Raw genomic sequence first — 14,879 nt, 5'->3', positions numbered from 1 at the left:
GCACGATGTGGATCACAGGATAATAAATAATTAATTAATATCCATTAACGTGATGTGAGCACGTCTGTAGTTGTTTAAAATATTTCTCCGCAGTTGTTGAAGACTTTCGGACAATAGTTCCTTGCGACGATCGCATATGGAACGTCACTGTCTACGCGGACCTTTTCGTTCATGCTGAGCTTGTTCCACACGTGGATAGCCCGTGCTTTCTTCACCGCTTCCATCGTTGAATTCTTGTACTGACTCTCAAAATATTTTCTCCAACTAGAGTAATGGATCGGATAGAAAGACGAGGGAGGAAGGAGTTCAAAACCATTACAGCGCTCAATGGTCATGTTCCAAACCTGAAAAAAGTACGAACTGTTTCTGTACATATTTACATAGGCATACATCGTTATTTTTCTCAAATTTTCAAACAAGGTTTAAATATTTTATTCATTAAAAATGAATTTTCTGAAGTTATTCTTTTAGAGTTACTCACGTTTTTCGTAGAGCAGAGATTCTCCAACATTCTCGTGATTACTCCGGGGCCATTATGGCCCCAAATATCGCCGCGGAAATTGTTTCTCAAATCGTTAATGCAAATGTCAGCTACACGTCGACCCAACGTCGAACCACTGAACCCTATAGCACCGGCACCCACTATCGAGTCCTGGATACCAGCGAAATTTGTTAAATCTTCTAAGCATCTGATAATAGAAAATACATCTTAAACACGTACAGGGATATCAGTTCTGAATAAAATACATATAAAACAGTATACGTTTACTCGAATTTAGAGAATACATATCGTTGTTAGTATATACTGTTCAAACGAGGCTAATATTGCGCTTACGTTGTGACAACGACGTCTAGGTCCAAGTATATGCCTCCGTACCTCCACAGCGTCAGATACCTAAGAGCATCGGACATATGCGACATTGGCCAATGACTCTTATTCCACGCGCCTTCTTCATACCACTTTTCCAGCGGCGTGTCTTTCATGTATTTGTTTAAATAGACACGTCTTATTCGAACGTTTGGATAGTTTTCCAATTGATCAAAGAACTTCCTCGTTTGATTCGCATTCGTCGAATGGGAGACGAGCAACAGGTAAACGTTCATGTTCGGATTCATCTTAGCGGCAGACTCGACTGCACAAGCTTGACGAACATTCAACATCAAATCTACTTTGGCAATACCTGATGTTTCGATGAAGAAAATGTTCTTGTCCAATACGGGCTCGTCTGTTGTTGATCAGGACAGAAGACAATGTGCGTTTTAGGTTTTGAAGCTGACAAGCGCACACAACTAATTGCGATAAAATTTTACATTATCATCTTTGTGTTGTGTGCATAATGATAGCATCATTCATCAGTAGACTATTGAATTCATTGAGAAATTATGAAGAGATAACGAATGCTTTCAATGTAAAATATGCACATATTATAGATATTAAAAAATGAATATTGCAGATATTAAAAAATGAATATATTACTAAATATTGCGATGTGAAAATCATAAAAGAAATGTTGATTTAAAATGCATTTTGTTATTTGTTATCATGAACATTTTATTTTGTATAAAAACCCGTAGTTTTACGTTATATTTAAAATGTAAAGCATTAGCAAAATAGTTTCATAATGAGTTATTGTTACATTAATAGCGTGACTTATCTAAATTGATTAATTGCCTTCGACGATTTAACTACGATTTTTTATCATACTGAGAAATTTTTATTCGACGTGCATACCTAATTCCAGGTCTGAACCTGAGAGGCTCTTTGCTGTCTCAGGTGTCACATTGTTAACGTCACCGGTTTCCACAAATAATGATAATCGTTGAACAAAAGTTCTGTCCACCATTAGCATCATCATCATTAGAGTGAAGATCATAAAACTAAAAATATAAAGTAGTAACTTCTTCTTCATTCTTCTTCTACACGCACCTTTTTTTAAAGCACTCCGCCAGAATTGATGTAACATGTACCACGAATGAGTTTCGAAGCTACAGTGGCGAAATGTTATCACTGCAGTGATGTGCATGATATTAACCGATTTGATAAGTATCAAGTTGATAGTATTAAGCGATGTACAATCCAGATAACGATATAAGTATATTATCTTTTTGGACATAGTTTCGCTTGTATTGAGTACACAATTCTTTATCACGAATATTTATGTGATTTCGTCACATATATTATTGTGCACCCACCGTACGTACAAATACGCCCATGAAGTATTCACACAAATCAATGTATATACATAAGAAAAGTTTGAAAAATCTAGTTCAAAGTGTAATGTTTCATATATACATATGTCGAAGCGTCCATATTATTAGAAAAACCCTTAAAGCCATCACTTGGAAGAGACATTATGCGTTTGGTTCTGAGTTCTTTAATTCATCATCGTTGGTTGTAGAGTAGTTATCGGGCATCGTTTTAACACGATAGTGAGTATAGTTATACGTTCGATTCAAATTTGTAGTTTTTAGGATATATCTATTTCCGTCTAATATTTTAACGATTTTGTATGGTCCTCTGTATTTAGAGTCTAGATTGGTTTGATTTCTTTCGTCATTAATATAATAGTACAAATTCTTCTAAGAAAAACTCATTTATTTTAGCTTTCTTGTATCTTATCATAGATTATCTCTTTTCCTGTAAGTATTACTCATTGCTTTTCTTCTAACTTCTTCTATATCTATTTCCGGTTCATTTTCGCTACAGAGCAGTACATTTAATTTTTACATGTAATTTCAAAAAACTTGTTGCAATTGACGCACCTCACTGCCGAAGGCTTCGTCTCTCGGTAAAGTTTGGCTAGATTTTCCTCTGACTGATTATTCCGTTCGACGAAAGATTTTTTTTAAAAAGATTATTGCCGCAGTATGCACATGAGAATTAAACTGGGACAGTTGACTTCGCGTCTGTTAGATCACATTGATCCCATCCGAGTTTTCCATAAACAGTTACGATGTTTAAACTCGTCGTTTCATCGTTCACATCGATATATAAATATCTATTAATAAACTGCGTTTTAAAATTCATTAAAACAACACAGTCATAGAAAAATTATCATTTTATTGTAATAAAACGTATACTTAAAATAAATAAAATATCTCGTAATATTCAGTACAAATCTTTATTATTATCAAAATATTATTCCAGAAAGATGTGAAAATCATAAAAGAAATGTTGATTTAAAATGCATTTTGTTATTTGTTATCATGAACATTTTATTTTGTATAAAAACCCGTAGTTTTACGTTATATTTAAAATGTAAAGCATTAGCAAAATAGTTTCATAATGAGTTATTGTTACATTAATAGCGTGACTTATCTAAATTGATTAATTGCCTTCGACGATTTAACTACGATTTTTTATCATACTGAGAAATTTTTATTCGACGTGCATACCTAATTCCAGGTCTGAACCTGAGAGGCTCTTTGCTGTCTCAGGTGTCACATTGTTAACGTCACCGGTTTCCACAAATAATGATAATCGTTGAACAAAAGTTCTGTCCACCATTAGCATCATCATCATTAGAGTGAAGATCATAAAACTAAAAATATAAAGTAGTAACTTCTTCTTCATTCTTCTTCTACACGCACCTTTTTTTAAAGCACTCCGCCAGAATTGATGTAACATGTACCACGAATGAGTTTCGAAGCTACAGTGGCGAAATGTTATCACTGCAGTGATGTGCATGATATTAACCGATTTGATAAGTATCAAGTTGATAGTATTAAGCGATGTACAATCCAGATAACGATATAAGTATATTATCTTTTTGGACATAGTTTCGCTTGTATTGAGTACACAATTCTTTATCACGAATATTTATGTGATTTCGTCACATATATTATTGTGCACCCACCGTACGTACAAATACGCCCATGAAGTATTCACACAAATCAATGTATATACATAAGAAAAGTTTGAAAAATCTAGTTCAAAGTGTAATGTTTCATATATACATATGTCGAAGCGTCCATATTATTAGAAAAACCCTTAAAGCCATCACTTGGAAGAGACATTATGCGTTTGGTTCTGAGTTCTTTAATTCATCATCGTTGGTTGTAGAGTAGTTATCGGGCATCGTTTTAACACGATAGTGAGTATAGTTATACGTTCGATTCAAATTTGTAGTTTTTAGGATATATCTATTTCCGTCTAATATTTTAACGATTTTGTATGGTCCTCTGTATTTAGAGTCTAGATTGGTTTGATTTCTTTCGTCATTAATATAATAGTACAAATTCTTCTAAGAAAAACTCATTTATTTTAGCTTTCTTGTATCTTATCATAGATTATCTCTTTTCCTGTAAGTATTACTCATTGCTTTTCTTCTAACTTCTTCTATATCTATTTCCGGTTCATTTTCGCTACAGAGCAGTACATTTAATTTTTACATGTAATTTCAAAAAACTTGTTGCAATTGACGCACCTCACTGCCGAAGGCTTCGTCTCTCGGTAAAGTTTGGCTAGATTTTCCTCTGACTGATTATTCCGTTCGACGAAAGATTTTTTTTAAAAAGATTATTGCCGCAGTATGCACATGAGAATTAAACTGGGACAGTTGACTTCGCGTCTGTTAGATCACATTGATCCCATCCGAGTTTTCCATAAACAGTTACGATGTTTAAACTCGTCGTTTCATCGTTCACATCGATATATAAATATCTATTAATAAACTGCGTTTTAAAATTCATTAAAACAACACAGTCATAGAAAAATTATCATTTTATTGTAATAAAACGTATACTTAAAATAAATAAAATATCTCGTAATATTCAGTACAAATCTTTATTATTATCGAAATATTGTTCCAGAATTATAGAAAACTCTCGGGCAATGTCTTCTTGCAAGAATCGCATATGGTACGTCGCTCTCTACGCGCACTTCTTCATCGTCGCTAAGTTTATTCCATAAGTGAATGACTCGCGCCTCTTTCACTAATTCAATTGTTCTCTCTTTCTCTTCGTCCTTAAAGTACATCGCCCAATTCGCGTAACGAATTGGATAAAAGATCGACGGAGAAAAAATTTCGAAACCATGACACCGCTTGGTGGTCAATTCCTCAACCTGAGAAAAATACAAACAATTTTCGTATATGCATTATTATTTTTCTTACGTTTCCAATAGCATAATAACAAACGAGATTTTAATTTCTCATAATTTTCTTGACTACTTTTGATATGTTCCACCTATCATCTACTACACTTACCTTCTTGGTGGAGCAAAATTTCTGTAACATTCGCGTGATTACTCCAGGGCCATTGTGAGCCCAACTGTCGCCACGGAAATTCATTTTCAAATCGTGAATGCAAAGAGTGGCCATAAATCGTCCCAATGGTGAACAGTCGAAACCGATAACAGCAGAATTCACAGTTTCCTCATCTTGAATACCAGCGAAATTTTTTAAATCTTCGAGAGACCTGACGAGAAACAATTTTCATTAATACGTTCAATCAAGTCGTTCAATCCAATCAAATTTAATACGTTCTCCTTTGACATGCGAACGTCATTTAAATACAACGTGAAACAACTGGGTTGACTAGGATTCCGAAGCATATCTGAATTCAACTTAATATTGTTCCTAGCACATTACGTTTAAAGAAGATTGGTATTGGGCTTACTTTGTGACAACGACGTCTAAGTCCAAGTATATTCCTCCGTACTTCCACAGCGTCAGATACCTAAGGACATCGGACATGTGCGACGTAGGCCATTCACTGTCCTTCCACGCGCCTCCTTTGTACCACTTTTCCAGCGGCGTGTTTTCCATGTATTTGTCTAAATAGACGCGTCTGATTCGAACATTCGGATACCTTTTCAACTGATCAAAGAATTTCGTCGATTGATTTGGAACCTTCGAACGGGAGACGAGCAGCAGGTACACGGTCATATTTGGATTCATTTTAGCGGCAGACTCGACCGCACAGCCTTGACGACTTTTCAGCATTAAATCTCCTTTCGTAATACCCGATGTTTCGATAAAGAAAATGTTCTTGTCCGATAGGGGCTTGTCTGTCAGTAATCAATATTTACGCGTGTTATCTTCCAATATTGTACAAATACTGTAGATAGTTAACTATTGTAAAGTTACATAATACTTTTGCATTGTGTGTTTGACTACATTCTGTATCATGTTATGTCATGAATGCGCGTTTCAAAGTGATAAAGCAATAGGACAACAGTCTACAAAATTTTCTTAATCACACGTAATGTGATACGTTTATATGCGATGCCTAATCAGTTTGATAGAGCTAATTAATTAGACGTGCATACCTACTTCCGGTTGTACGTCCAGAAGACTACCTGTCTTGTTGTTAGCATCATCGGTTGTCACAAAAAATGGTATACATTAAATTTAACGCTTCAGCACGTATTAATAATTTTTTAAAGTCGATGTATTTCATTTCTTATTAACACGCGTAGAGTCCGTCAAATCAGTTGAAGATTAAGATTCAAATTAAATGTATTTGTCGTGAAGGAAATTAGATTTAGTTTCGTATCGACATCTCACATTGAGTCCTCTTTTTTTATTTGGAGATCCGTTCTTGGTCCCTAACCGAAATCCAACTCAAGTAAATCGGTTTCACACTAATTATGAATATAGATGAACGTAATAAAACGTTAGTTAGAAACTTTGTACTAAAACCATCGGTATTAGAAGATATTCAATATGCCACTTCTAAATTCTTCTATGATCCTGACTATTATTCTTAATTAGTAATTAGATAGGATATAATTCGACGTACGTACCTGATTCCGCATCGAAATCTGGGAGATCATCCATGATGACGATTTTGTCACTGACATGCATTAATAATGACTCCTGTTGAAGGAAATTTCTGTACGTGAATACCATCACGATACAGAGTATGATGATACAAAAAGCGCTAAACAATAAGAGTTTCTTCATTCTTCTCCTACACGCACTTTCTTGTAAAACACGTTGTCAGAATAGATGCAACATGTAGTGACATGAATGAACTTTCAGGCCGCAATGAGAAAATGTTTGCGCCAAATCGATAAATCTAGAATTATCCGATTTGATACTGCTGAAGCCTTGATAAGATAAATATTATCGGATATGGTATATGTATTAGCGCCATATCCTTGGTACGGATGTGTTGGAGCCGGTAGAGATTTAGAGAAACTATGTCTATGGTGTCCAGCGCATTCGGTGCGTCAGATTTGGGCAAAAGACTTGTGATATATTGTAACGCTACGATTATTAACAGTCGCGGATACTATGTGCTTAACTTTCCTTAAGGATCAAAGACTGTGCCGCGGTCAACGGTCATCGTGCCGCGTGCACATGTACCGATTTGACATTTTTATAAGGATCTAGCCAGCGGAGTGGAGAAGGGAGGGAGTGCCTCCTGATAAGAGGACTGTGACAAACAGCACGGTATTTTGCATTTATTCTAGATTCTTTGAAGAGGAAGGTCGATTTTTAACATACATCATAAAAAGAGGTCAATGTGTAGCAGATGTCTAAAATAAATGTAGTCTCAGAATTCTACAACTATACGTACTTCATGAAATAAAAAATAACATAAATTACTGATTTTCTTGTACGCGTTTGTATACGTTGTTGTATTCGGCATCCCTATGGAAAATAAGCTCGGGTGATGATGATATAATCTTATGTTTTCAAGAACATAATTATATACAACGATGAGAAATTCAAGAGATCTGTATGCAGAATCCAGACAACGTCTCAATTGTTCTGGAAGTAGAAGGTATATGTATAAATAGTACATCTTGACGATTTAGAAGATAGGTCACTCCGAGCCCTATGATTCAGGGTTGATTTGAACCTCAGTGTCTAATAATAAGTTATTTTCGTACATTTATTAAAACTAGATATAACTACAGACCCAGAAAAAATTTTAGAGCCAAAGAGAAATGATTCTGTAAGTGTTTTTGAACAACAATTTCCCTTGCTAAAATGCAAAGTGGAGCATGATTTTTGAATTATTAACTAAAAACACTGACCAATAAGAGAGCGTGTAGGGCGCGCGCTAAGCCACATTCGATCATGATTCGAGCTAACCTACCCGCGGCTGGGCGCGAGTCCTACGCGTGCTCTCATTGGTAAGAGTTTTTCGTTAATAATTCAAAAACCATGGCTAAAGTTATGTACTATTACCATAGAGTTAGTATAGATAGAGTAGGCAAGCCCGGTAGGTAGGCGTCCGGTGAATAAAAAGAGAAAGGAAATTGGATTTGGTGGTGCTATCTTTCTCTCACGACGAAACAGAGAAGAAATAATAATACCAAGTTCGTTTTTTCTCTCTTTCTATCGATGTGATGTTTCCACTTACACGCGCGCCTATGTCTTGCCTACTCTATCTATACTAACTCTATGGCTATTACCCTGTATATTTTGCAATTACTACGGTAAAGTGGTTATACAACAACATTCAAGATGTAATACTTTTGCTATCAAGAATTTGTACAAGATATGAAAACACAACTACATGATCGATTACACGTGATTAGTCTTATCTACTTATTATCGTAAGAAAAATATAAAGAAAGGAAAGGAGATATTGGTATCCAGCAGTTAATTACTTTAAAGTAAGAAGTGGAATTTTTAATAATAAATAGACATTAAGGAAATATGATTCACATTAGCAGCATTAGCAATACCAAACCGTTTCTTTTTTTTCCTTTCTTAGTACATTATTTTTGAACGCGGCAGGGTTACCGATCGCGAAAAAGAAATCTTTATTTTTCTAATTCTAATTGGTATTAAATCGTGTCGTTTATTTCTGCGTACCCAGCTAATCCTCGCACTCCGGACTCCCGTTAGGCTATCTCTTAACAACTTACGAAACTGAAATAAAATGTCTGTAAAAAGGATTACTGATTTAAGACAGACTATGAGACTTCAGTAAAAGTGACATTTATTGTCTTGTAAAGTAACATTGCAATAAGCAAAAACTCTGAATATGAGATTCCTTTGATGTGTAGTAACAAAATTGTATCGTGATCTACAATCCGATTACAATATAAGTACATATACATATAATTATCTGTAGGTATAGTTTCACGTGAACTAAAAACACACACACACACACACACTTCTTCGTCACGGTCATTTCTAATTGCAATTTTATCGTGCACGTATTGTACGTACAAATACAGCCATTGAGTATTCACACAAGTTACTGTATACACATAAGAAAAGTTTAAAAAATCTAGTTCAAAGTGTAACGTTACATTGTTATCACAAAAATGAGTTTCACGTGCGATGTAATTCAAAAGATAATAAATAACCAATGAACATCAACCAACGTGTCAGCACTCGATGATGTCCTCAATTAAAATACTTTTCCACAATTGTTGAAGATTTTCGGACAATGTTTCCTTGCGACGATCGCGTATGGAACGTCGCTGTCCACGCGCACTTCTTCGTACCTACTGAGCTTGTTCCACACGTGAATAGCCCGTGCTTTCTTCACCAACTCCATCGTCGAGTTCTTGTCTTGGCTCTCGAAGTACATTTTCCACTTCTTGTAATGAATTGGATAAAAGACCGACGGGGAAAAAACTTTAAAACCATGACACCGCACAGTGGTCATCTCTCGAATCTGAGGAAAGTATGAATCGTCGTTTGCGTGTACACATTGTTGCCATTTCTTTGCAATAACAAAATCAAGGACGATTTAAAAAATGAGAAATTGCTAATGATTCAAGCATAATGCTTGATAATTAGTTGACTCAATCTTTCTACATGTCATATCAATAATATGTAGCATTTCATATTCAACGAATTTTGTCTTTATTATCTGAGAAATAAATACGTAGAATCGAATGACGTAAACGCATATTTTCAGCCAATTTAATCAGTAACAATGAGATTCTATTTTATTTCGGCGTTATCGGAGTCTACAGTAAGTACGTAAATTCAGCGAAAAATGGAGTCAATATTATTCAAAGTTAAACGACTTTTATCAGGTGCAGCTTATTTATTCTACACATTATTATTTCCTTATTTGACTTACATATTTCGTGGAACAAAGATTTTGTAACTCTCTCGTAATTACTCCAGGGCCATTATTACCCCAGATATCGCCACGGAAATTCGTCTTTATATCCTGAATACAGCTATCGGCCATACGTCGACCCAGCTCCGAGCCGTCAAACCCCACAGCACCGGCAGCCACATTTTTCCAGTCTTCGGCGCCGGCAAAATTTGTTAATTTTTCTAAACAACTGAAATCAAATATTTTCGTATTATTAAAACGATAGATCCTTGAACATTATCGCTTAACAAGATTTTAATCAAAACCTACTAAGGTCAACTTCGATTCACAATCAAATATTGACCATGATACCGTCTCTAGTAGGAAAGCCGTGATTGCGCTTACGTCGTGATAACGACGTCTAGGTCCAAGTATATTCCTCCATATTTCCATAGCGTTAGGTACCTAAGAATATCGGACATGTGACTCGTTGGCCAGTGACTCCGTTTTAATTCCCCGCTTTTGTACCATGATTCTAACGGCGAGTCCTTCACGTATTTCAACGGGTAGATATGTCTGATCCGAACGTTCGGATAGCTCTTCAATTGATTGAAGAGATCCCTCGATTGATTTGAGATCTTTGCGGCAGAAACAAACAGCAGGTACACGTTCATATTCGGGTTCATCATAGCAGCGGACTCCACTGCACAGGCTTGACGGGGGTTAATCACCAAGCCGTTTTCAGCGAAACATGATGTCTCGTGAAAGAAAATGTTTCTGTCACCCGCCGGCTCATCTGTTATTAATTAAGATAATGACAAGTAAATTTATCAAGTCTGAAGATTTGAAAAATTGTGTGACGCACATATCTGTCTGTGACAGAATGATACGGAGAATTAATTATCTTGTGTTAAGTTTACACTCATATCAGTTATTTACGTATCTTGTACTTCTCAGTTTAGGTCAGCTACAGACATTTGTTTTTTACTGATGGCGACGTGTATGCCGTTTAAAATACTATAGATTCAATTAAAACTAGCTATGGCATCGGATGTCTATGTTTTCTTAAGACTAGAACTACCAAACAACATGGTTGGTTTTCTGAAATGTATATATAGAAAGAATTTTCGTAAAAGAAGTCAGTAGTTTTAATATTAAACTTCTCGCACTCAAGATTTTGCTAACTAACTTTTTACCAATTAAGGACTAAATTGTTTTCAAATCTACTCTTCTCTGAAATGAAAATTCCAATACTCTCCTACATCTCAACTGTATCACGAATTTTGGCCCAGTATCAACAATGTTTTTTCATCTTTCACAATCACTGTGTTACGCAACGATCTACGGGATTGGAACCCAGACGTTAAAACGCTCTGCGTCAGAAGAAGATACGATCGACGCAATCGCATACATATTCGTTAATTGTAAGTATTTCATCAAATATCAATCAATGCACACATTCGTGATTTTTATTCCGTCACTCCGACAGATGTTCCAAAACAGATGTGTATAAACAGCGGGCCATACCTGTGTGAAAAGTTCTAGGTACGTCTAATGGATGAGTCTAAAATCATCTAAAAATGGATGAGTAACTGTTTTATCAATTCAAATGTCTGCCAATTTATACATTCCTCATTTTTTTGGTTGAACCATAATTTCGGTAAATGTTAAGAAGCAGATGTGTGACGAGCCTTACGTGCATGATATTAAATAGGTATTAAAAGATATACGAATACTTGTTTCATATACTTCCCTTGTTCAAACTATATGACCAACAGAAAAATTGTGACCTGAATACTGAAACGTGACGTTATAAAAAAAGAAAGACGCATACTGAGAAGAACGAGTATAGAAGTACGAACAAACTATCAAGAGTGATAAGAAAGCAGGATGCGATAACTTCTTTCTTTCCTCATACGAATCGTATAAATTACATTTAATTCATTAGCACAAAGTTCCACAATACCTTTTTTTAACTTAAACCATCGTTATTCTTGTTGATATACAGTGTGTCCCATTTTAATCAATAAATCCGATTATCTCGAGAACTATTCATTATTTTGAAAAATGTTTCATGAGAAATTTGTTCTGCTTCGAGGAGGGCGTAATTCAGCGCCGCTATTTTGTTCGTAGGCGTAAGCATGAAGAGCACATGAAGGCCATATTTATTTCTCTAAATGAAATCGTATAATTTTTTATGCACTGTTTGATGCGTCTCGGTATTCTGAATAAAAATGTATTAATCTATTTATTCTCGAGATAATCGCATTTATTGATTAAAATGGGACACCCTGTATAAATGAAACAGTTATTGAAGATATCCAGTATTGTGTTTTTAAGTTCTTTTATGATTCGACCTATTATTCTTAACTAGTAATTAGATAGTATATAATTCGATGTGCATACCTGACACCGGATCGAAATCTGGAAGGCCATCCGGAGCGTTTGGTATTTCGTAGCACGTGATTTCGTTCGCGTCGCTGACCACTAATAATGACACATGTTGAATGAAATTGTTGTCCGTGAATATTGTCAGGATAAAGAACACGATGACACCAAAAGTGTAAAGCAATAATCGCTTCCTCATTCTTCTTGTACGAGCATTTTCCAATTAAATGTATTCACGGGTGCAAAAATGCACTGACAATGAGAGCACAAAACGATTTTGTATTCGCGATGTTCGTTTAATCAATTCCGGCGCGAAAACTTATGACATGGGGATGACACTGGAAATTGATAAGAATATCTATAATTGACAGTATTCTTGCGTTAAGCAATGATTACAGTGAAATTACTAATAAATTAATAACAAGAGATTAGCAGTATTGAGAAACTCTACTTACTTTTATTTTTCTTATTGTAATCCTAAGGCTTCGAGGCGATGCCGCCGGTAGTTGTCGATTGATTGTAGCGTCTGTTTTCCGGCGAACAATTTCCTACCCTTCTTCCTCGCGTTCTCGCGTGGAAGTAACGATCGGTCGATGTTCCCCATCCGTGAACAAGCCACATAGACGTTTCACAAGCAAACATCTTATTTGCATGTAACAATCGCACAAGCGTTCAAAATTCGAGGCATTGACACGTCTTGAAATATGATAACGACCTTCTTATCATCCAAAGTAGGAAGTCTTGTAAAAGAAAATTAACAGAACTCAGCTCGTTCTTCGACTCGTTGCATGATCAAAGCATACTATCGTGCTCGTGCGCGGTCCATGGAATTAAACGCACGCGCAGTTACGAGTTACCACATATAACTTTACGTGTTTACATGTGCATATATGTTTCTATACAGTCGCCAGTTCATAAATAATTATAAAATCCGTTTCACAATGATTATACAGTCAGAACACAATCAGCGACGATCAAGGACTCTCGATTCATTTACGTTTTACGATCAATTCCATCATAGAAATCTCGACGTCTAGCAGTGTTTGTCTTCTTATTCATCATTCATTACTTCCTTAGGATAGATCGGTCTATACCGATTGTTATTTCATTCGATCTAACCGCATACTATAAATACTCTCATTACATTATATATTAACGATTGTAAATAGTGTCATTTAATGTAATCTGATCGTACTGAGACTGCTAGTCCCGCCAAGTAGTAAAACGGTCAGACATCCGTCGCAGTACTACCTATGCTCGTAAATTTTTCATTAGCATGACTCATTCATCACATGCAACTTCATTTATTTCTATTCACTGTTTAAGCTGTTCTAGCGCTACCGCTTATATCATTATTAAGAAATAATACAGTATTTATCAATTTTTTGTAGAATCATCACTGACGAACACTTTTACGACGAACAAGCATTGCTGAGTAACTTCACATGGAATGGGTTTCAAACCTTAAAAAATATTATCATAAAACTTTCTTGGAGGACATTACTGTCCTCATTTGAATTAATATCAGAGCCGGAATTACTATACACACATGATGGACACGATGATTTTACACGATTTTTTGCCGATTACCATGTAAAAGAATGATTACTAACTGTATTTGGAATCCATTGGCTGTACTAACGATTATACGTGCGTGTATCTTATCGGTGCATGTTAATGGGCGCATTTACCTCACCCTCACCCTGTGCTTATTATATTCAGTACATTCTAGAACCTTACTTCTCACAAACAATTAAATAAAAAAATAGCCTAATTGTAAATATAAAATGAAGTATTTATTTTCGTGTATTATACTTACCATTTAAAAATGAGAAGCCATTATAATCTAATAAACTAACTTATGACGGCCCAATAATACCGACGCTAATTTCTACAAACCAAATGTTGAATTTAAAAGTATTGAAAAATGCTGAAGGTTTATTTGTATTATTGAAGCAAATAAAAATGTATGTAAAGAAATCTACTAATGGTTAAAAATACGTGGAAGCAATTGGTAATAATTGCGAACTAAAATGTTACTATTTTCAGTTCTCTTTATCTGGAAAACCGTGAAAATTTATGATAGTTATATGCACGTCAGTATCTTAATTATAATTGTCATTTTTAGCTCTAAATTTAAAACATCACATAATGTGGTTTGACATTCGTGGAAATCGACAGAAATCAGTCTCTTGCGATTCTTTCGTGAGCCATTATATAATTTGTCGTTAGATTGTAATTATAAAGTATGTTTCCGCTACATCAATATGTGATTTAATTGACCACGCAGTCTTATAAATTATGTAACTGGTTGAGGTGCAGTACGAAACGCAATCTGTACAGCTTTTACAAAATAATTACTGGTAGAAAAAAGTCAATCTTTAGACCTTTCCATTTTTTTATTTCTATAATTACGATTAAGATAATGCAGCCTCAATTTTAAGAGACATTTCATTCTACAAGAATTCTAATTCGAATTGCACACATACAGTTCAGGTTGCAGCGAAAGAGATAAATTCGCGATC

The 14,879-nt window shown here is 35.2% G+C and overlaps 2 protein-coding genes across 2 annotated transcripts; both read right to left on the bottom strand.

The window, feature by feature from the left end:
* Positions 1-8: 8 nt before the first annotated feature.
* LOC108625708 (lactosylceramide 4-alpha-galactosyltransferase-like) lies at positions 9-1,218 on the bottom strand. Its single transcript, XM_018025913.2, has 3 exons — positions 836-1,218; positions 482-689; positions 9-344 (listed from the first exon to the last, which is right to left on the bottom strand). The coding sequence occupies exons 1-3, from the start codon at positions 1,159-1,161 to the stop codon at positions 75-77; spliced, it is 804 nt and encodes a 267-aa protein (XP_017881402.1). The 5' UTR covers positions 1,162-1,218; the 3' UTR covers positions 9-74.
* Positions 1,219-4,792: 3,574 nt separating this feature from the next.
* On the bottom strand, positions 4,793-13,989 carry LOC108625772 (uncharacterized). The gene is made up of 10 exons (XM_018026041.2): positions 12,810-13,989; positions 12,373-12,692; positions 10,372-10,762; positions 10,006-10,216; positions 9,331-9,591; positions 8,831-8,834; positions 6,749-6,928; positions 5,620-6,010; positions 5,208-5,418; positions 4,793-5,065 (listed from the first exon to the last, which is right to left on the bottom strand). The coding sequence occupies exons 2-10, from the start codon at positions 12,551-12,553 to the stop codon at positions 4,793-4,795; spliced, it is 2,103 nt and encodes a 700-aa protein (XP_017881530.2). The 5' UTR covers positions 12,554-12,692; positions 12,810-13,989.
* Between the last annotated feature and the right edge of the window lie 890 nt (positions 13,990-14,879).

Source organism: Ceratina calcarata, unplaced genomic scaffold, assembly GCF_001652005.2.
Source record: "Ceratina calcarata isolate Rehan_Ccalc_2016 unplaced genomic scaffold, ASM165200v1 scaffold369.2, whole genome shotgun sequence".
NCBI lineage: Eukaryota > Metazoa > Arthropoda > Insecta > Hymenoptera > Apidae > Ceratina > Ceratina calcarata.
This window is presented reverse-complemented; position numbering and strand designations above follow the sequence as displayed.

Coding starts and splice junctions, on each gene's coding strand:
- LOC108625708 (XM_018025913.2), bottom strand. CDS start 1,161: ATGTTGAATGTTCGTCAAGCTTGTGCAGTCGAGTCTGCCGCTAAGATG. Junction 690..835: donor CTAGACGTCGTTGTCACAAC/GTAAGCGCAATA, acceptor TTCTATTATCAG/ATGCTTAGAAGATTTAACAA. Junction 345..481: donor ATCTCTGCTCTACGAAAAAC/GTGAGTAACTCT, acceptor TACTTTTTTCAG/GTTTGGAACATGACCATTGA.
- LOC108625772 (XM_018026041.2), bottom strand. CDS start 12,553: ATGAGGAAGCGATTATTGCTTTACACTTTTGGTGTCATCGTGTTCTTT. Junction 10,763..12,372: donor AGATTTCGATCCGGTGTCAG/GTATGCACATCG, acceptor AATTAATAACAG/ATGAGCCGGCGGGTGACAGA. Junction 10,217..10,371: donor CTAGACGTCGTTATCACGAC/GTAAGCGCAATC, acceptor ATTTGATTTCAG/TTGTTTAGAAAAATTAACAA.